Consider the following 23,699-nt stretch of genomic DNA (forward strand, 5'->3'; position numbering starts at 1 on the left):
AATAAGTAATATTATTGTTTATAAAATAAAGGCTCATTTGAAATATTGCTTATCTGCTTAAGAAATTTAGAATTGGTAAATTTCATAAAAGTAAAAACCAGATGTTTTCTCATCTCTTAGCAACAGATTAGCAACAAATATTGTTATTGTTCAAAAATTATATTTCTCCAAGACAAACAAAATTGTTTGCTAATCTAGAATTAAATAAATAGTTAAGAATGCATCTTCCTTTTTTTTTTTTTTTTTTTTTTTTTTTTTGCTTTTATATATCTGGTATATTTAATGTTACATTCTACATATGAAGTGTTTGTGTGTCAAAACATTATCCTGTGCATTTTGAAAATCATCAAAAACATGGTGAAATGTGTTCATAGCAACATAGCAAAGAAACATCTGCATTCAGATTAGTGAGATTTTCACCAGTCTAACATTTAGAGGAAGATATATTCTGTAGCTTCCAACCCTAAATGAAAACTGACCACTGTCAGCACAGAAGAAGCACATAACATTATTTGCTAAATAATGTTAGGAAACAAGATTAGAGAGAAGACATCAGCAGCTACAGCTTACTTTAATGAAAAAAAACGTTCAATTGTTTCAGAAAGTGAAGCAACTCACAATGATTTAAATTCCACAGTAAAGATCTTTGAATATTAACAGCATGAAAGAACATTATGCTTTCCATTATTAACTTTTCCACATCACTGCAGAAAGAAACCTGTGTGAAATCATAAAGACATACTCATAACCTTGTCCTTCAAAAGGTGTTTTAAGTACTTTCATAAATGCACATTTCATAGACTGCAATGCAGCTGAGAGAAGAGAACTGTTCAAACAGCAGGAGGAAATGTATGCCATGTCAGCTTCTTAACTTTGAATGAAAGACGTGTGGAAATGTTCTTGACTTTGCCCAAGTGATAAAATAAATATGACCAAGTCCAATGTCATTCATACCTCTTGCATATTTATTTTTAAAGTTTACATTTAATATTTGAAGAATTTATCAAAGATAATCAAACAACTTCAACAAATATACAAAAAAATCAAAAACTTTTTTTAAATAAAAGTTTCATACTGATTCTTTAAACTCCAGAAGTTAGAAATGTGGAGAACTCTGGATATTGCATGTCTGACTCCAAATTGCTGACCTCTCCGCTGAATATACTGTGAGGTAACGTTCTTTCAAGATTAGCCTGAGATGAAACTGAAGAGCCACACAATTATTGCATCAGCAGCAGCAGATACATTATGTACTCTCAGCAGTTTCCATGTGAACATTGTCCAGGACTTCACTCTGTCTGAATGGTTCTCCTTTTGTGTGTTATCTCCTTGTTTGTTTTATTGTTGACTTAAAATGATACCAAAGGGTTAGAGCTGATCAGAGAGGCTAATATAACCAGCAACCTCAGTACATTTAAGTTTGTATACCAGGTTTGACCTGGTGCAGTCCTCTGAAATCAATTAATAATCTATTTGACTGGACTGGTGTAAAATGTGTGGGTTTAAATAAGTTGATGTGACTTGAATGAAGTTCCGATGTGACCAACTTCTTATTTCAAGTTTTAGATCATGAGCTGGTTCTCGTCTCTTGAAAAGCCATAAAGACTGCTCTAAAATATTTGTTCTCCCTCCTTGTCTGCTCTTTACATTTTCTGAGCAAAGATGACGACTCACTCAAATGAATATGGAGCTAATTTTTAAAACCACCATGTGGGCACTTATTAATGTCAACATTACTTGAGTGTAAATTTTTATCTCAACTGGGATTTCCATGAGCTTCTGACATTTTCCAATCCAGCATACTTTCATGACAGACTAAGGTTTACAGCTAAAAAGAATAAACAAAACAAACAAATGAAGTTGTGCTTCTTTCTGGAGGCCCAAATAAACATCAAATCTGTCTCAACACGTTGCAGAAAATACAGTTTCATCTTGCATCTCTGTGCTTCCTCTGACTTCTGTCTACTTCCATCAGTAACAAAATCCACACTAAAGATTGTTATATTACAAAAACAGATTACATTTTAAAATGTAATGAATTTGTACATTAGCAGATTTCTTAGTGTTTTTTGTTTTTTTTACAAAACACTAAAAACTACTTTATAAGACCCCATCTGAACAAACTCTATGCAATCTCTTTAACGTACCAAGTTTAATAGTTTCAAAGAGAAATAAATTGCTGCAAACAAGTGATGTCAAAAAGATGCCACTCTTTTAGGAATAAAAATTTTCTTCTGCAATGAATAAAGTTTGCTGTTATTATAATTGTGAGAAATTACAGTGCGGAGACATTTTTTAAAAAACATGTATTTCTTTGTGTGGGTGTAAAAGGAATCCAGGGACCTTTATTTTAATTGAAAAGAATATTAGGTACATTAAAATTCACATTTTCAGGATGTGAAAGTAACCTAAATAAATATGTCTTTGAGGAGAAGGAGGACTGCTGGGTGGCTCCTAGTGACTCATAATGCACCTATTTTCAGTGGGGCCTTTGGAAATTTTAAAGTGCTTGCTGAAATGTCAGCAGTCGTTTTTGTGCATTGAGTTTGATTAATACGGGAGGCAAGTTTTCACTGTTTGATTTATTGCTGCATAAAGCAGCGACTTAACGCAGATAGGCTGCTAAGATTTCAATGTGTCTGCATCTAATATAAAACCTGCAGTTTCTCGAACAATGGTGATAAGCAACAGCTGAGTTTGGTTAGACCAGGGAAAGTCTTAGGAGATGTGGTCATGCAGAAACAGACTTCAGATGGTTCAGCTTTTCTGAACTGACATTCTGGTAAGAATGCTACATAAATTGGGACGCTTACATCATCACTTCACTCTGGTAATAATTAGCTGAAATCAAAATGCAGATTCTGCATCTGACTCCAAGTGAATCTTAATGTTCTTGTAAGAAACAGTATTTTTTCTGGCTTGTTCATCTTATTTCAATCAAATCAGCGAGCTTGTAGATGCAAATCAAAATTAGATTCTTCTGAAGACTCATGAGAGAGGCACTTGTTTGTGCTAATAACTGAGAGTAATGAAGGACTAATTACTGACTATAGAAAGCTTTGGGGAGTCTCTAATGTTTCCTGGGAGGACAGGATTTTTGTCTTTGAATCAAAAGACTACTGTTTAAAAGGTTCAGCCCCTTAATACCCATCATTAGTAATAACATGGTTGCAATGACCTTTCTTTCACATCAATACATCTCCCTTCACTTTCATTCTCTTTGCTCCTCATTAACATCTCCATCAGTAATATCAGGCTTCACTCCCATTGCTCTTCTTCTACACCTAAAAACAGTCTGACAAGCTATTCTGGCACTTCCTTGAGCTCGAGAGCAAAAGCGAGTTCAGTGAATGGGATTACTAAAATTAGAGGTGTCTAGTGCGCCGTTACAAAAAAAAAATTAGAACAATCAAAAGAAAAGTCAGCCCCAGCTGAGTCAGATGTCTTCTCTGTTCTCATGATGTGAAGAGATGTTTCATAAGACAAAAGGTTTTATCTTTGTTCAAGTTTTAGCTGCGAGCCAACTACTGTGATAACAAAAGCGATCATTGGCAGCAGTTGCAGCTTCCCGCATCCCTTTAATAAATCAATTTTAAAGATTATAACTGTAAAATTCAGAAAAATATCAGTCCTTTGAGATACACTTTGTATATGAATTATAGTTAATTTTTCAATTTGTCCTGCTGTTTCACTGTGAATTATTGAATAAAGATAAATTCTACTCTCCAAAAAAGAAAAAAAAAAAAAAAAAAAACAGTTTCACACACACCTGCCTTTGATGACATTACATAAGCCATAAAGGAAGTTAAAGCCTTTAATTAAATTTCTCCTTCAATGATGTTTCCCTGTATCAAAATGCCTCAGCTGTATGTGAGAGCACATTTTATTTCAGGAAAGTGTGACACCTTTAAAGCTCATGTGAGTGATGTGAGAGGAAGACTAAGGGAGCCCAGAAGGGCCAGACATTACAATCAAAGATCTGAAGTTATCATTTTGAGCTGAGATGGTACAAAATCCAAATAGCCCAACAATGTTTTATTCAAAAACCACTGCGTCGTGCACTGCTTCTGCCAAGAACTTTTCCCATAGTGAGCCCTTCTGTGAACGCACATGCAGGAGATCCTACACCACTGCCATCATCGTTGTTCACAACAGAGTGAAGAAGTGAGAAAAACCACCAATGCTTGATGTCAGAAAGATTTCTCTGAGTACGTTAAAGTATTAGTGTGGAGCTGCATGCAGTGCCACGGTTCTGGAAAATCAGTTTTTAAAGATGTGTAATATAGAATTTAATAATGAAGAAGTGAGCATAGCTCCTCCAGTCTCTGAGCTGTTATATCCACACCATTATGACTTCATATAGTTTTTAACTCAGTTGGTTTTCTCAGAGATGCACAGCGCTAAACTATGGCGCTATGGGGAGAAATAATGCAGTGGTTTAAACTCTTGCTACTCAGAGGTAAAGACAAACTCAACTAACAGGAAGGGGGTTTTTTTGTTGTTCTTTTTCAACAGAAAAGCAATGTTTTGTGCATTTAATGTTCCTAAGGCATGAATTGTCCAAATGAGGAAAAACCAACGAATCTCTCCTCACTGTGTTTCTCTAAAAGAAAGCGTTGTTCTTTTCCTCTAGTGCTTGTGGTTGCTGTTTTATTTATCAACTGCATTTTTGGCAAACACCCTTTAAAGGGACTGTGATGGTCTCTGTTGACATGCACAGCCAGCATGATCACAAAAGCCTGGACTGCACATTACAGAGTCTTTGTGGATCCTCAAACAAATGTGGAAATTTGCAGGCTTTGCTGGTGAAGACAACAGACGTGGAGGAATAAATTAGATCTGTAATGGAAACTCGTGCATACCAGTTCAGAGGATGATCATTGCTATCACCACCATTTGCTCCAGGTTCATTATCCACAGCAGTATCCATCTTTACAGAGGAGCTATCAAAGTCAAACCTTGCCTCCAACAGAAATGGTTAAACCTCCTGAAGTAAAATGTAATTAAAGTTTCTTAAAATCCTGGACATCTGTCACGTCTAACTAAAGTCAGCTGATAGGATTGATTATTGTGCCTCTTTAGATCTCAGTGAACTCCTCTGGTGCAACATGCTTATTTCTGGATCTCTAATTTAATGGCAAATAATTATTCTGCATTAATAATCTCAGACTTCTGTGTTGTTTAGTCACTTATCTGTAAAGCTGACTGTTGACTAGCTTTCTTCACTTTTCAAATAAATTTAGGTATGACCCTCACGCGCCCCACCGACCCGTTGAGAGATTAAATTAAGAGTGCTGACAAGTTAATTTACAACGAATCTGTTTGAAAGCTTCTCTTGAACATCTCACTTCCCATCCTGCTTTCATCACATCAGGAAAGCGCACACTCAATTTGTCTAATCTTACGGTTTGTTAATAGTCTGCTGGCAAAAGATTCTATTAAGATAAAAGGTGCATTTTAAATTAGGAGTCAAGGAATGGGAAAGTTTTGGGTGAGGCTTTTAAATAGTTTGCTTTAGTTTAGTATCAGGGACTCTCTCTCAAAAGTCCCCAAAAAGACAGTGAGACAAGTCTCTGCGTGGGCCGCTGCAAAAAAAGGCTGCAAAGCCAAGCGCATGATTACCATGGCAACAAGCATATTTTAATATGCCACTTTGGGCCGTTATGATGCGTTTTGTTGTTTAGTGGTTTGGAGCTCAACCAACAGCAAAGATTTCCTCTTTTATTCATTATCATCGCTCTCATTTCACAGCTCCTCCACTGTGTGGCACATTTTATAGAAACAGTTGCTAATCTGGCCATTTCACACCACTGTGCCGCGAAAGCTCTCGCCAGGCAACGTACGGAGAGGACACCATCGTCTGCCAAAAGAGCTACGTGTGAACTGGTTCATCCAAAAGCTTGCCCAGTTTTCACAGAGCAATCAGGGTCTTAAATCGCAGCACATGTTGTGGCTCCAGCTGAAAAATGTTTGCCTGTTTTTATATGAGTCCGTTTTTTGGTTTTTTTTCTTGCTTCTCCTGTGTTTCACTTTTCAACTGAAGTACAGTGCCTTGCAAAAGTAATGATGACCCTAGACCTTTTTATATTTTTATTTAATAACAACTGCAGAGTGTGTGACCTTTCAACTTTGGCTATAAGAAGGAGGTGTGAAAAGATCTCTTCTTCATCTTAAATGACTTTTCTAGGTTTTAGATTCTGTCAAAACAAACTTTTATTCCCTCCCTTATTGTTGCTTGCTTTTTTTGCTCTGAACAAACAAATACTGACCTTGCGCAAAATGTATATATCAGTCACTAAAATGTGAAACTGCTTAGTCAAGAAATAGATTGTTGACATTTCTGATTCAGAGGAGACTCTCAAACACTTAAAGAGTGTGTTCTCAGAAAAGATCATGTATTTGCCGGTCTGCTTTTGATTAGTTGACCAGTTCCTTGTGATAACCCCTGACCCAACACTAAGACAGGATCTACCCATCCAAACAAAACCCTCCAGGAGGTGGCCTGCACCGTAGAAACAAACACACATCACTGCCACTGCAACGTCAACACAGAGAGAACCACCACCAATATCAGAGACCTCATGTGGCCCCAACCAGCAGCACCAAAATGCCCCAATGCCAGCAAACCCAAAGAAAAATTTCTGAAGTTTAGACGTTGCTTTTAACCCTCATTATTCCAATACACATGAATACAATCCAGTAAAAATCAGAGATGTGGAAAAGTTTAAAATCAAGTAAGTCTATAAAACAATAATAGATAATAATAATCCAATACATAATAAGTATAAACAATAAATAATAAAACAATATACAAAGCTTTGCACACCTTACACAGAAAATTAAAACAGTATGGCATGGCTTTTCATGTCTTCCAAATCTGAAAACAGTGGCAGTTCTTGCATGACTGGTGCCCTGGGCAAGCCCTCCTTCTTCTACCACCAACCAATTAAAAAGTATTAACAGAAATACATTCTCAACATAGGGGGTGCCAACTTTTCCCTAACTACACATGCAAAAATATAATAGAAAGCTTCAGGACACCACTAACAATCTGGTGCCCCAACTCTGCCCTGGGCATCTGCCCATGATATCTAAAAAAGTTTAGAGCGTGAATGGGCTAAAGTGAGAAACACTTTCATTAATACATGCTTGTGTGCTTTATATATTTTGCATCTATACGTGTACTTCACTAGTGCATTTAGCATTCAGGTAGGTAGCAATCTACCTTTTCACACAGAGAGTGATCGTGTTCCCAGTGTGTGCAATGACCTTACAAAACACTGACAGCTGCTGTGAATGGGCCACATGCACCTCGACTGTCTGCACACGGCGAACTGCATTCAAAATCACAGCATCTGCTTGTGAGTTTGAATATTAGCATCTAACAAATTACAAGTGTATAAAGAACAAAGTTAGCTCTAAAGCCTTTAGAGATTTTGAGTAAAAGTTAAAAATGTCGACTTTCACATTCGATTGAGAGTAGTGTCATTAAACAAAAGCCAATGCTGTTCTAGTCCCATAGCATAATGTGCCTTCTACACAACAAATGTAAAATCTGTACCACATTCAAATTCAATTTAACACAACAGTGAGTCGCTGCTATAAGTAGAGTAGATTCTGTCAGTCTGTAACAAGCCGAGCAAAGGTGTTAGTCAGCAAACTGCAGAACTCAGGTGGAAAATGAGGACAAATGGATTTCTGGAGGGATTTCTACAACTTTTAACCAACTACATTGAAAACTTAGCTTGAAAAAACAGAACATTTTGGCATACATTTACATCCAGCCCCACTCAGTCAATATTTTAGGTATGGAATAAATCCATTTTCTGGAATTAATCCTGCAAGTCTATAGAGACTTTACCAGCTTTGAGAATCAAAAAGCTTGAAATTTCACCCATTTGTCTTTGCAAAATAACTCAACATCAACATAGATTCTTAGTTTAGTTTAGGTCTAGGCTTTCCAAATCACTAATGAACCTGGTTTGCTCTAAACTACTTAATTTACAGTTTTAGATCTATGTCTGGGACCATTTTCTTATCTTCTTTGCCAAGTTCTTATGGAAAACATTTTGCTGTTCTTTAATTATTGCTTTCATGCCAACCCTGACACATATTAAGTGAACTGTCATAATTTTACAGGTTTCCAGTTTATATACAACATGTTAAAGTGGAAATTAGAATTATTCACTTTTATGTCTGAAAACAGTATACAAGCCTGAGGTTGAAATGTAAGAACTCGGTTGACAACTTCAAAAGGTGTTCATGCTTTTGCAATGCTCCCTTAGAACATACACACACGTTTTTCAAACATTGAATTTTGGACTGAATTTGAGAAACATGCAATGTTGCAGAGTGTGCGCTGCAATGTTTTGGTGACATTCATGTGTTGTAGTTTATATCAGTGGTGTCCAAACGTTTTGTTTGTCTAGTTAAAAGCAATCATGGGCCACACAAAATAAGTAAACAAAAATCTTAATGTCTCATTTTTGTAGAAAAAGAATCTGTGAATCATTTTCAATTCAAAACATAAAACACTATAAGTTGTTGAGTCACAAATAATAGCGAACTTAAGAAATGATTAACACCATAACCTATTCAATTGACAATTTCAAAATGAAAATAAATGGGAATAATAAATTAAACAAAATAATTTAAAAAAAGAAAATCTATAATACACAGTAAATCACTCAGAAGAATCACACAGAAACAAACTGAATTTACGAATACGAAATTTGCATAGTGATATATATATATATATATATATTATTAATATATATATATATATATATATATATATATATATATTATATATATATATATATATATATATATATATATATATATTATATATATATATATATATATATATATATATATAGTCAATTTGAATCAAGTGCATGTTGCAGCCCGCATTTGGTAATCGATAAATTTGTTGCTGCTTCTTTCTTTATAATAAAAAAGGTGAATCTGGAGCCACCATGCCTTTACGCTGTTCCTATGATATTGATATATTATTACCAATATAAAGTGACAAGCACCGAGCTACAGCCGGGTCGATGCTCAGTCGCCTGCCTGCTCTCATTACACCTCAGGCAGTATCACAGCTCACTCACATTACACACTGTCTGGACTGCCTCAGAGTCCAGACAATGTGTAATGTAAATCCAGCTCATAACCACGTCCAGCCAAGATACAGTTCATCATAGCATTCTTAGAAAAGCGCTATGAAATTAGACAGACTTGTCTTTATTTTTGCCCTGTTGCAAAGTGGAAGTGAAAATGAACGGTGTAGTGCTTTGATGTTTAGAACAACTCATTCTAAGAAGTCTTAAATAACAGGTGCCTGCTAGAAAATAATAGTAATGAACATGATGGAAGCTATTGAATATATATACATATATTCATTTGATGTTGAATTATGAGGAAAATGAATTGACTCACTGATTTATCAATTATAATGCCCACATTTTATCAGTTCTATATTTCTGACTAACATCAAAGCATACCAACTGCTTCCACCCTCAGGTTGGATTTGATAACTCTGTTTGGAGCTTGTAAAGATAAAGGTTTATAACACGACAAGATTTTAAGTCTTGAGGCCCAAGAGATAGGAAAGCAGAACTCAGTTGAGCCGCAGCTCAACTGAGTTCTGTTGGAGGTCAAATCAGACGCGCTGCCCACACTGCAGAGCTGTCTCTCCATGTCACACAGGTGGAGAAGTGTTTAGGTGTGTGGGAGAGAGGCAGAGGAGAAAGAGTGCTCTTCCATTCTGAAAATATAGTGCATCTTTGTGCATCTAAGGGCAGGACGGAAAGTTTGTACGGGACGACAAGCAAAGGAGAAGAGTGTATGAGCCAAAGTAAGAAACCAAAACAATGAACAAAAACGAGGTTCGTAGGAAACATCTGAAACTTCCTGATTCATTGCAAATGTGAGAATAAAGACTAAGGATGAAGTTTAAAATGTGCAGCACGCAGAAGAAAGTGCTGGAAGAAGTTTTAAGTGATTTCATCCAAGTCAAATATTCTGGAAACTGATCATTGAGGAAGACTAAATTATGTGGGATCTTGTCAAAGCTGTCATTTAGTTATTGACATTTAGTTATTGAGTGCTTAATCCCCAGAAACACAATGTTCATAATCTTCATTAATTGGCTTTACGTATCTCACATGTAAACCAAAACTGGATCTCGATTTCTCATGTTGCCTTCTTTTAAAATTCATCTGCGAGCTTATTTATAAAATAAAATAAAAAACATGATGCTTGATGTTTGTTTTAGCTCATTAAAGCTTTCTTAAACTCAAACTTTTCATGTCGAGTATTAAAGCACATACAAGGACTAAGATCAAAAATTATTTTTGAGATAAAGACTGACAGTTATGATTTAAAAGAATTGAGTATAAAGGTAAAAACAAAAAATGTGGACTGGTATGAATGTTTTCCAAGCCTCTGAATCCAGCAAACACATATCTCTGAGTCACACACACACACCTGTACTTCATGCCCGTGTGTTTGCCGGTTGACTCCTTCAGGGAGATGTGTCGGGGAGTGAAGGAGCCGAAGCTGCGGGCGATGATGGCCACAGTGCGGAACTTGGCCCTGGCCTGGTTCACCACGTTGGGGCTGGTGGCGTTCTGCTTGCTGTGGTCCCCATTGCCCCTCTTCAGGTTGTGGTCCGTGCAGGCGATGGACACCTGCATGGCTGAGCTTCAGGAAAACTCGTAAAAAAAACAGATGAGGAGAAAAAAGGAAAACTGATAGGAGAACCTCAATTCTCTCAGTCAGATCTTCTAAAATATGTTGATTTGTCAGAGTCGCTTTCCTTCCCCCCCCCCCTGTTACTTTTGGAGTTCTTTGCAATTTTCCTGTGTATGGATTAAGTCCTTATTAGTTCACTTGCAGAAGCTCCGTCTTCATCACTTTGTTCTTTAAGGCAAAACAGTCCTTTTCTCCTTCTTTCTGTGCTTAGACTCAGCTTTCCATCTTCAGTCTTTCCTCTCAGAAGATTAACTGCAGAGTAGCCAAGACCCTGGCAAGAAGGACTCCTCAGTTCTTCTTTGGATCCTCAATGTAGTTCCTCATTGGTTCTCTCTTCTCTTGCGGCTTGCCTATGAAGACGAGCTGTGGGATTTTAGCTGCAGAGAGGAAACCAGAGAGAGAGAGAGAGTGCGCTTGCAGAGGGTTGGCAGAGGAAGGAAACGGGAAGCAGAGAGAAGCAGAGACGCGATCCAGGCGCTGCGCTCTCCCTGGTCTGACTGTGGGAAACAGTGCGCGAGGGATGGCATGTGAGAGAAAAATAAGAGGAGGGTAAAGGAGGAGGGGACAGGGTCAGAGCATGGAGAAGGAGGCAGGGTACAGATGCAGCATGAACAAGGTGGAGGGATGGGTCAGGCTCAGGACCTGGGAGGATACACACTTCTACCATCAGCACTTTTTCCGTCTTAGCTCTCACATGCTTCCTAAATTTCACTGAGTTTCACTAATGTGCGTGTGCCCCAGTTTCCCCACATTTCTCTCTTTTTGATCTGCTCTCAGTGTTTGGGTGCTCAGCTTCTTTTGACATCCCCTTTCTGTTGTCGATTCTGTGAGCAGGGCAGCATCACAGGCAGCGAGGAGAGAGAAATGTAGTGCTTCACACTGTTCCTCTCCATTATTCCCTCCTACTTGTTCTCCCCGTGTGTTTAGCTGCCACTCCACCTGTCTTCTTCCTCCTCTCATTGTTACAGTGTTTGACGGCCTCCCTCCTATTTTCTCCGTTTTTTCCCCCACACATCAAACCATTTGTTCTGTTTGAACACTGAACAGAATGTTTTTCTTGTTGTTCTTTTATCTAGGCCATGCTCTATTTGTTCAAACAATTATGCGCAGGTTGTATGGATCTGTCCTGTCATCATTTGGTTCATGAAGGAGATTATGTTTCCCAGAGACAAAAAGTTGTGTGAAACAATCCCATAACAAAAGCCAAAGGCTTTGAGAAGTCACAGACCAAAGCTGGTTCCAGAGTATCATTATAATGATTGTTCATTTTGGTGACATGTCCATCTTTCCATCCATCCATCGTCTTCTACTAAGTGTGGAGTCAGGTGGTGGGGGAAGCAGTCTAAGTAGAGAGACCCAGACTCAACCACTCCTCCAAAGAAATCCCCAAATGTTCCTGGACCAGTTGAGAAACAGTCCCACTGAGTCCCATCAGGTTAGGGCTCCTCTCAACATTGACTGGCTCCTCTTGATGTGTAGAAGACGTGGCTCTACTCTGAGTCCCTCTTAGACAACAGACAGCAGGTAACCTGCAGAGGAAATTCTGTTCAGTCTCTTGTAACCACAGTTTTGTTCTTTTCTACCCAAAACTCGTGACCATAGATGAGGGTAGGAACAAAGATCAACAGGTAAATCGAGAGTTTTGTCTTTTGGCTAAGCTTTCTTTTACCATAACGGATCCATATCGTACATGCATCACTGCAGAGGTAAAACTAACCTAGCTACCTGTCTCCAATGTTATCTATTACTCGGGCACATAGCGCCATTTTACAGCTCAATTAAGTAACTATGTTTCATAACTTAAAGATAAACTGACTTTGAAATTTCACGCCACAAAATTTGCTTGTGTAAGAAGCTCCTGCTCTTTCTGACACTCCTCTTTTGTTTACAATCGTTTTTAGGAGTGTTGGACTGTGATGTAGTTTGTGTGATAAGCTCAGTAGATGTACAGCGTTTGATGATTGCTGCTGCTGCTAGTCTGGAGGAGCTGAGTGGTAGAAGAGTGGGCAGAGATTTTCTGTGAAGGGGAAGCTCCAAGCAAGCATCTGCATAGTCTGAGCAAGTGCTTAGGCACATCCGAACAGCTGCCTTGGGAGATACAAAACTTTCTCAAACATGCATAAAAGATTCAAAGCAACACTTCATGTACAGTTTCTCATGAAGAATTATTATTATGTGATATGTAGCTTAAAAAAGTTGATTTCACATAATAACCCCGCCTCCCTATAAGGTAGGGCCTCGTCCCTAACCTTGCTCTCAGATTTGGAGATGCTTGTTTTCATCTTGCTCTGTCTATATTTCTCCTTCCCTCTGCCTGTCTCTCAGCGCAGCTGTTGCACATCTCCTACTTTCCTCTGCCAGTTCTCTTCCCCAACTGTCTCTACTCACCTGTGAGTAGCTCCTCTGGTTCGCTTGCTGTTCTCCACTATATCCTCAGCATAAATAACTCCCCCGTTCTCCAATGGTTCCTTCCAATGCATTCTGTGATATTTTCATTTATTCTTCCCATATTCCTTTCTGTGTCATGTCAGTTTTGAGAGAGTTCTCCATTTGTGCCTTGCTGTAGCATCACAGCAGGGCAGAGCATGGATTTATCATTAAAGCATTAGCACTCCACTTCCTCTGGTTGTCCTGGGTTCCACCTAAAGCTGCTTGGTTATATATCCTGTGTGTTGTTTTATGTGTAAATATTTGATTTTAACACATGATAGACACAGACATGTTATTTCAGCAGCAGGTTAATCTGGGCAAAATCCATGTACTACAAATTGGCTGCAAAACTAAACAGTGCATCCATAGTTTTGCAACAGTAGAATGTGTCTTTCCCCAAAACCAATATGCTCCCTGCACATCCATCCACATGCATGAAAATGCTTAAGAAGTTTCATAATATTCTAGTCAGGGAAATATTTGCTGACACAAAGTAATTATTCTCCCAAAATCACATAACAGGCTGCGCATTCAACCCCTACAGGCAGCATTGCATCAAAGATGGAAGGAAAAAAACGATAGTTGAGATCGAGGGAGATGCTAAGATGTAAATCTAGCGAGAGTAAAAGATTTGGACTGAGGCAATCGAGAGCTGAAAGGAGAAGAAGTTTCTGCATCTCTGTGTGTTTTTGCACTTCAAAGAGTGTCCATTTGTCCATATGGCTATGTATTTTACAAATGCTTTGGTGTGAATCACACTTTCCTTTAATTCTACAAGGATGTCAAATTGAGGTAACTGGAGCATTTTGCTTCTCGATGTCCTTTGATTATTGCTGTCAAGTGTTTAAACTTTTTCTCATCTGTAGTCTACAGGCTTCCACTGCTATCAGTTTCACCTCTTGACATTACCGCTCACCAATTCTGATGTACTCTGTGGTACGATTAAACACTCACACGCAAAGTCAGAATCTGTGTAATTGTTTCAGGATTTGCAGGTTTTTGTTGGGGGCAGAGCAGCTGATAATGTGCATTGGCTTAACACCTTTAAGGCTCCATGGACATTCGTTTTGCTGAGGTATTTCTCAGGAAATTGCTTCTGCATTGAGGGAGCAGTTTAACTCTGAGAAACACGGAGAAGAGGCACTCTCACATTCTGCACATTTCATACTGTCTGTGCATCTGCAGCATCCTTCACCTCACTGAACCTTACTTACAGCTCGAGACCCGTCTTAGACTAAATGGAAAAGCGGCTCATTCAAAATCAATATCTGTCCTCTCCGAGGAGGATGGATCCACAGATTTCCAAACAGATCCAGACAAGAAAGCAAAGTGAACTTCTTTCACTAATGAAGAGTGAAATGTGCAGAGGGATTAACGACTGTAAGTAAAGGACTAAAGGATTAAAGGATCGATAAATCGTTTTCTATGCATTTCCAAATAAATCATGCACCCTGTTATAAAATAGTCACCAAACGACTTTAAATTAACTTCATCACATCAACAGAACACTGATTTATTCCAGTGTTTAATGACTTAAATTGAGAGCCCTTATGTTTGAGGGACGTAGTTCAGTTAGAGTTAACCCACCCTGCCTCAATCTGTGAACCAAACCCAAACATGCTCTGTGTTAAGACTTGTAGATTTTTCTGAAAACGTTGACAAAACTTTGGCAAATATCACATATTGTCTCATGAGCTGGATTGATTTTTAGACAAATGGACTACAAATTGGCTGCAAAACTAAACAGTGCATCCATAGTTTTTCAACAGTAGAATGTGTCTTTCCCCAAAACCAATATGCTCCCTGCACATCCATCCACATGCATGAAAATGCATTTGAATTACTGAAATGTATTTCAGCAATTCAACTGAAGAAGTAAAACTTTTATTCTGTAAATGTAATAAACACAAATAGATTAGCTTTATGCATATATTTCTGCTAACTTTGGTTGTAGTGGCTTAAAAACTAAAATTTGAAATTGGGGTTCTGGTATCAAGGGTATTACTGCAATGTGTCTAAAATGACCAGTATCTACTTTTATTAACGTAGACTTGCTGAGTTAACATTTCCAATGAGAAACATAAAAATATAAAATTTGGAGAAATGAGTCGTCATGTATTAGAGACATTTTGGGAGTTTTTCACTGTAGCTCTCACCTCATAAAATAATAAATTTAGAAAATGTCTCCCAGAAAGGTTTACCAACACTGTCTTAAGATGCCAACTTATTCTACCTTTGCACTTTTTATATGCTTGTATGAATGTGTTTCAGATGTAATGATTAAAAAACCCATAGTGGGATCCTCTCTGTCTGTGCTGCAGTAAACTGACTCATTGCAGCCTGTGATGTTTGCCTCTGCTCTTCCAGTTGAGCTAAACTCAACCTGATTCATCAGTCAGCTTGGGAGAGCTGTGCAGCTGTGTCCTATCTCAGTTTTTATGCAGAAGGTTTGTATCAAAATATTTTTAGCCAACCAGTTTGCTTACCATGTTTGCTTACAGAAAAGCATCTCATTTGAGGGTAAAATTCATCTTTTTCTCTTTGATTGGTTCTCAGGTCTTCAACTCCCTCCTCCTGATTGCCATCTCTGTTTTGTTTTTGTGCAGCTGCACCTGACCTGTATCCAGCAAGTGATAACTTTCGTAACTCTGAGTGCAAAGCTCTGCCTGTGTCCTACTTTAGCAGCTGCGTGTGTACGTTGAGTTCATGCTGCACTTGGTCAGCAAAAGTCTACTTACAACTCAGTGAATTCCCATTGAGTTGCCTTTTGCTAGAGCTTAGTTTTGGTGACACAATTTAGCTATTTTAGTGGCTTGTCAAGACTCTGAGGGAAACTAAAAAACGACATTCTCATGTGTTTGAGCTTTGAATATAATCAATTACAGCCTAAAAGAACAGATTTAAACGACAGCCACAAATCTACAAAGATATGCAAGGCCTGAAAAGTCGTCTCATTTACAGAGAGGCGCAAGAGTGTCTGCTAAATTTCTTCTGTTTTGGATTTTTCGTCACACCAAAATGTCTCAGACCATGAAAGAAATATGATATCTAGATATTAAGATGTCCATCTTATAAAAATAAAGGGGGAAAAAAACACAAAATTACAATTGTTCTATTTCAAAGAAACACAGCCATTACCAACAAATGGCAAGAACATGGAACAATACAGAACTTTCCTAGGAGTGGTATTTACTCCCAGAGTTCATCAATAACTTTGTTCCTATCAATTTTTTTACTCATATTTTTATGTACTGCATTAGAAAAGATTGATTGAAATGACACAATTCAAAATGGTTCTTGGCATTACTGACCTTTAATGAACCGCAGCCTGATAGGAGGGAGGGCGAAGAAATGCGGGAATTGAAACCAGGACAACTGCATCGAGGATTACAGCCTCTGAACGTGGTGCACATGCTCCACGTTCAGAGGCTGCACACCTCCTTTGCATTTGCATCTTAATGCTCCCCAAGACTTTAAAACATAATTTGTGGTGAAGAAGCACAAGTGGAAGATTCAAAAAGTATAATCTGGTGTAAAACTAGCAGCATTTCAGAAATGGAGCAACATGCAGCAGACCTTCACACCTTGCAATACATAAATGATGGAATTACAGGAACTCCAGGAGAATATCTTTCTTTCTAATAACTTTCTGATTTGAGCTCAAGAGCACTTTGGTAAAACAACCAGACAAAAGCAGAAAGCACCTCACTGAACGGGTAAAAGAAAAAAAATTAAGGTTATGGGTTAAGTTAGGACTAAGGTGTGAATTGATTTTAGGCCAGAATTAGGAATATACTGGCAATGATTAGAATGAAGGCAAATGTAAAGTATGTGTGTGTGAATGTTTCTTTCACTGTAATTTCTCAGATTTCAGTTTGAATTTAAGCCTTCTTTACTGTTTTTCTTTGCTAAATTTTAATTTGATGTCTTTCGGTCAACTGAAGTTTTTATAGTTGTAGCCAGTGGAGGAAAAAGTCTGAATATTTTTTAATTTATATTAATGTTCTCTATGTGGACAATTTGTTTTTAAATTGCATCCACATACAGTATATGTATACCAATGGACCAATGATTAGCACCTGCAATGGTTGCTGCAGATCAGATGGATTTTGCTCATTGTCAGTTTCTTGTTTTCATTCTGTCTCATCTCCTCTTTGTTGACGCTTCCAAGTTTGTTTCTATTCACATCAAAATGTTTTTGATGTGAATTTAAGTCTATGCTGTTTCGAAGTTTCACCTCCAAATCTCCCACAGGCAGAAATTCTGAATGGCAATCAGAAGCTAATTTGTTTCTGATTAATACATATCGATCTTCTTTTCACAAGCATTTTAATGCTACAAACCATTATTTCAAGTTCGGTATAGTTAACTAATTCTCCCCCATTGTTTTGCTATTGCTTGCTCTGTGTCCCCTTCCTCTGACAGAGCAATAGATTGACTATTTTTTCCAAAGAAAAGTTAGCCTCTGCGTTGTCTTATTTTAAGCTATGTTAAAGTGCTTCACTGTTGGGCTTTATATATAGTTCATAGAGAAAAGAATGCTGTTACCTTGTATTTAAAGGGGGGTTTTAGGGCTTTCTTTCTTTGGAGAAAAAACGTTTTGGTGTTTCTGAAACACTTGGAGAACCTTATTTTTTAATAAAATCCTAAAAGAACTTCATCATTTAACAAAAATACTTTATTTGCATGTTGTTCAAGAACAACCTTCATGAAGCAAACTAGTTTGATTCAATGTTATCTGTCCCCTGCAGAAGCTCAGTGCTACAGCTCATGATTTTGGGGACAACTTTGTCCTTTAAGTGGGAGGAAAGACAAGTCTGATGCTGTCCTTTTAACTTACATCATTACACTCAGAGCACAACTGTAAACAAAGGCCAAATAAATGCTATGCAGTACATACTAGACAGCTCATGATGCCTCACATTTAGCTTTTCCCTCAGCAGCAACAACAGAGAGCTTAAAACCCTAACGTGAAGAAAAAGAATCACAGACAGAAATAAGATCTGACACCATAACATTGCAACAACCTTTTGAAAAAAAGAGAGCAATTTTTCCCCCTTCTTTTTGTAAACAAAAATGCTCCAGTTCACATCTGAGCCATTGCTGAGTCATGATTTGTTGAGGTTTCGTTAATGTACACAGTGCTTTGTCACATGAAAATGTTTCAGGCCATCAAATACCACAGAAAGATAAACAGAGTAAATACAAAATGCTGTTTTCATTCATTTAACTAATTGAAAAAGCTTTCAAACCAACACAGTTGTTAAACTAACCCAAACACTAACCTAAAAACAGCACCGGTTCTTATGGGACCTGCACTTCGGGCTCCATAAGTAGCAGTCGTAACTTACAACATAGGATTTGTTGGAAAAATCTATCATATGCAAGGCCATGTACACACAAACACACATTCATTGCACAAAGTCATGCTGCCTTTAAATGTTCTGGAGCTTCTCCGGGCGTGAAACAGGCCAAAAATTAAAGGGAAAAGAATGGCAAGCAAAACCCGACCAGAAAGTTATAAAAACAGCATCACTTTTTGCACCCTGTGACAGATCTTGTTCTCAGTGCAGAACACGACGTGAGGTAGTATCACCTCTGTAAATGCAGCTGCCAAGAAAACACAATGACAAATAAAATACTAGATTTTTTTTGGTACTGTCAAAACAAACTGCATTTACTATAAAAAAAATATCACAAATTCAGTATATTTTAAAAATTACAAAATTGGAGGCTCCACAATAAAACCATGGACAAGTAATGGGTATTTCACCCATTGTCCAGCAGCAATAAAATACCTGCTCTTAAGGCTGAGTGTCACAAATTTCCTGCAAGCAGGAAAAATGACACAGATCTTTAAAAACAGCAGGTTTTGCAGGGTGTTTCCTGTATGTAGTGGTTAGAAATCACTAAAACATGTAATTCAGGGCCTGGGGAAATGCATTTCAGATACCAAGCTGGGCCAAATCCTACAGAGAGGAACCAGAATGTGTGATGTGACGCTCAGGAAGCAGCTTCTCCTGGAACAGCTGGGGTCAAAATAAGCTACATACACTGTAGCTCCGAACTGTGGCAATATGTACCGATCAAGCTCAACATTATGACAACTGACAGGTGAAGTGGGAGAGAGAAGTGAGACTGCAAGTGAGCATTTTGTCCCAGACATTGTAGGATAAATAAGCCAACTTCTGTGTGAGTCCGAACTATGGAAGCATAACTTACAAAATTCAACAGACCTGCTGCTATATACTTGCTGCCAGAAAGTCCAGCTCACGCTCAGAGGTCTTGTGGAGTCCAGGAGGAGATGAGGCTGGCATGACACCACACTATTAGGTAGGTGGTCATAATGCTTTGCCTTATCGGTGTACTAAGTGTATTATCCTGCTGGCAGTGAATTCTTTTAGTAAGACGGCTTACTTTATAATATTGCAAAAATGGCTCCTGGAGGGTTGGAAGCTAAAAGCCGTGTCCTACATCTGCTGCAAAAACAAGTCTGAGACATTAAAATCCCACCTTACAAGACAAGGTAGCCAGTAACCAGTATCCACTCTTGTTTAAGTTATATTATCCCTCTTTTTCTTTTATCTTGTATATATTGTAAGTCATGTTATTATACATTCATAATTGTAGTTATGTCATATAACATTATTTATATTTTTGCTAAAATAAATAAATAAAAAGTAAGCTCTGGGTCACAAAAGTATTTTTTGAAGGAGCATTTTTGTCACCAGGCATGTGAGTTTTATCTTTCATGTTATCTTATAAGATTAGAGGGGAATTCTGGGAAATATGTCCAAGAAACCAGCTGAATGTCACTCATTACTCCAGGGTATTTACAACATGATGCTTTGTGACGTTAAAGCATGACTTTCACAGCACTGGGGCAAACCACAGGCCTATGATACCACAGCTGTAAGCATATTATTGTGATATGTCTTGGCCTTGAGATCAGCAACATGTCAACTTCAGACTTCAGACCCATTTAATGAATTAAAATATTACTATGTGAAGTACTTTATAGAGATGTGCTCTATGGATGTGACAAAGCCTTAATTTCCTTTAATTGTGATAATTTTCTTACTGACAAAGGGCCTCATCTAAACATGTATACTAATTTACTGCATATGATTGAATATTTGTATGAAAAGGCCTCAATTGTACGCAGCTTGATAAAATGCCCACAACACAAATATTCAGTCTATTGCTGCATCAGAGGAAGTGGGACACAGAGCAAGCGACAGAAAAACGATGGGGGAGAATAAATACACTATACCAAACTGGAAATAATGGTTTGCAGCATTGAAATGTTTATGCCTGAGGTGAAAAGAAGATCCATATGTATTAATCAGAAACAAATTAGCAACTTAAAACTCTTTCACATTCAATTGCGTAAACTTCTGAATGTTTTATTACAATCTCTTAAAATCTGCCCCTTATTGTTTTTAATATTTAGCGAATAAGAAATATTTTGATGACTTTAACTGTTCTGAAAAACTAAATGTTTAGTTTAGTTAAATATTGTGTGGATGTTTTCATGTAGAGCAGTTTGCTAAAAAGCAATGCTTTGAATATGACTTGTTAAGACCTCAGTTCATCAGATACTTCAATGTACTTCTAGTTATTTGTGTACGTGTTGCCTGATAAACACAGCACTGTGAATGCACTGGCTAAAGTTTCAGCTGTCACCACTTCAGCAGCTTTATGGGAACAGCATGCAGGGCAGTTTACAGACAGGAAGCTACCACAGAGTCTCTATCAGTGTAAACAACATTGCTTAAAAATACACACACACACGCACATCCCCACACACCCACACACGCACACACACACACACACACGCACATCCCCACACACACACGCACACACGCACACACACACACACACACACACAAAACCAGATCCATTAGGTTACAGTAATATGCAAGGCCTATGATGTCTCTTTGCAAACCATCCACATTAAGTGGGTCATGCTTTTTCAAATTTGTCCAGCACAAATTGTAGCTGCGCAGTTCACTGACTGGTGGTTCATTGACATAAAATCACAAAAAGTACAAATCAACAGGGATCAGAAAACTGTTTAGTGAAGAGCTCTTTCAAAGAAAGTAGTTGCATTTGCCTGTAATACATAAATAATGCAACTAGTCTATGTACCTTATCACTATTAGCTGAGCAACATGTTCAATAATGTGTGACACACAAGCTTTAATTGTCGCAATGTCTCAATTTCCAAGTTGGTCACCATGGTAATATTGGTGTGTAGTGCCACATGAGGTGCCTGAATGAAAATTGTGCACTTCAGCAGAAGACAAATGGATTGTTGTCGTGTACACATACTTCTGCAGGTGAGCTTCAGCTGTGTTCTGTGTGCTAATGGTGAAATGTTTCCCTGTGCCTCCGCGTGTGTAAGTGTTTATTAACACTTCCTCTCTCTTCATCTCAGATCAGAGCTGTTTCCATTCAGGGTCACGGTTGTAAATATGCTCAGAGAAAGCGGTGAAAAAGGAAATGAGTGCTTTCTGCTTGCTCTGTAAGGGAAGGTTTTCAAATCAGGCAAGTTTGCAGACTGCAATTTAGATGTAATTCTTGTCACAGCGAGGGAGAGCATGAAGTTCTGTGTAAAGTTATCCGCTGTACTATGAAGGATGACACAAGTTGCTCTCCACCTTGCGCCCCATTGGCCCAAACGCCTACACCGACAACACAATTAACTGTTTGTGGCAGAGACCTGCATTCCTCACTGCCAGAGAGTCTCCAGATACAGACACTTGATAGTCAAGAGTGGTAACAACGAGAGAAAGTCGTCATCTCGATAATAGCATTGCTATGGAAACAGTATGGAGGCGTTATGTGTGTGGGAAAAGGCAGCAATAAAAAATAAAAAAAATAAAAAACTCGGGGAAAGAATAAAGGTTCCAGAACGCAACCAGGCAGCATCTGTAGAAATAAAGGATGCACAGCAGTTACTGTGGAGATGAAGGTTTTTCATAACCAGGGTAAAAGCACAGGTTGCTAGAAAGAATTAAAAATTAAGTACATATTTTCTAAAATCAGTGGTAATTCTGCATTTTCACTGGGTATTTCAGGGAACAATAAAAATGTATCTAATAAAAAGAAACAATCATTTCCACTGATTATTTTTTGTCTTTTTTGCATTGTTGAAAATAAGTTTTGCAAGGCTGAGCAGATGACAAAAAAGAAAACAAAATCTTAGTGGAAGAAGGTAGCATCTTTAATCCTGCACTGGCACTGAGAGAGGTAAAACCTGGCTTTGTCATAATCTCTTTTTTATATTTTGTTTGTGATTTTCATGATTTAAATACTCACTGTGTTTACCCTCCTCGACAGCTGCTTCATCTGCAATGCAGTTTCACTAAATGCTTCAGTCTGAAATCAAGACTACCCCGATTACATTTATGTCAAGAAACATGCAAAGCTTTGTAAATATATTTACATTCCTTGAACAGTAATTCATTTATTGCTGGGATTTTGTGACAGATCCAAACAATTTGCACGGCTGTGAAAATAAAGGAAAAATAATTGCAATTTTCTTTGTTTAATTTAGTTTGTTTTTACAAATCAGAAGGTGTGGTGTGCATGTATTCAGATTTCTTTCATTCAAAAAGCTCTAAATAGAACCACCCAGCGTAACCAGCTGCTTTCACCCTGCAAACATGTGAAACGTGGTTCTTTACTAATGTGGACCAAATTTCTCCTTTTTTGCATTCTAAACATGATCCAAGACAGAAAACTGAAACACAAAAAGATGGTGGTGGCAGCATCATTCTTTGAGAAAGTATTTCTGAGTCAAAGACCTCAAAACTGATATAAGTTAATTGGAAAATGGATAAAGCTAGATGAAGGTCAGTATGAAAAAAGTCACAGTATAAATTTTTGTTTCTTCACAATAAACCACTACGTCCAGAAGTAAAAAGGATTAGTTTAGAGCAAAGTATATTCATGTGATGACCCAGTTACAGTCCAGAACTAAACCCAATTGGGACTTGAAATGGCTGGTCAAAGATGATCTCCATCCAATCTGACTGATATTAAATAAAGAAAAACATTGAGGAAAGATATTTGAGACCCCCTAAACAACATGAATTACAGTCCTTTTAAATGGACTTCAAACATTTAGAAAATGCTCCAAAACTGAACCTGAATTTGTAGTCTTTATCATTGGGCCAATTACAATATAGAAACCAATGAATAAAACATAACTCCTGAATGGTTGAGTAGTTGTATATTGCTTAAATAACAAGGCAGGCGACTTGCAGAAGCAGATAAATTTTAAAAATGCCTGTAGAAAGATGAGCAAAAAGACAAAGAAGAAGAAGATGAAATATGGTTATTAATATCTAACATATTGCTTATGCAGCCTATTCTGGTTTATTCTTGCTCTGACTTAACATGGACTGTTTTGCATGAAGGCTTGAAATAATACTGTCTCATTTTGCCTTTGTTTGCTAAGATTACTTTAATTTTCTCTAAAACTAACAAAAAAGCTTCATACT

The 23,699-nt window shown here is 37.7% G+C and overlaps 1 protein-coding gene across 3 annotated transcripts in view; it reads right to left on the reverse strand.

Moving 5' to 3' along the window:
* Positions 1 to 23,699, reverse strand: part of kcnab1a (potassium voltage-gated channel subfamily A regulatory beta subunit 1a) — a 90,755-nt gene that overhangs the window by 50,379 nt on the left and 16,677 nt on the right. Inside the window, exon 1 of one of the 3 annotated variants that reach the window (XM_055028365.1) lies at positions 10,492 to 11,354. The exons of the other annotated variants lie outside the window; for them this stretch is intronic. Coding sequence (XP_054884340.1) covers positions 10,492 to 10,700 — 209 coding nt within the window. The 5' untranslated portion in view covers positions 10,701 to 11,354. Of the gene's footprint in view, positions 1 to 10,491; positions 11,355 to 23,699 lie in introns of those variants that run through there. 3 annotated transcript variants of the gene reach the window in all.

This window comes from Poeciliopsis prolifica, unplaced genomic scaffold (assembly GCF_027474105.1).
Source record: "Poeciliopsis prolifica strain line A6 unplaced genomic scaffold, Auburn_PproV2 SCAFFOLD004, whole genome shotgun sequence".
In the NCBI taxonomy this organism is placed as follows: domain Eukaryota; kingdom Metazoa; phylum Chordata; class Actinopteri; order Cyprinodontiformes; family Poeciliidae; genus Poeciliopsis; species Poeciliopsis prolifica.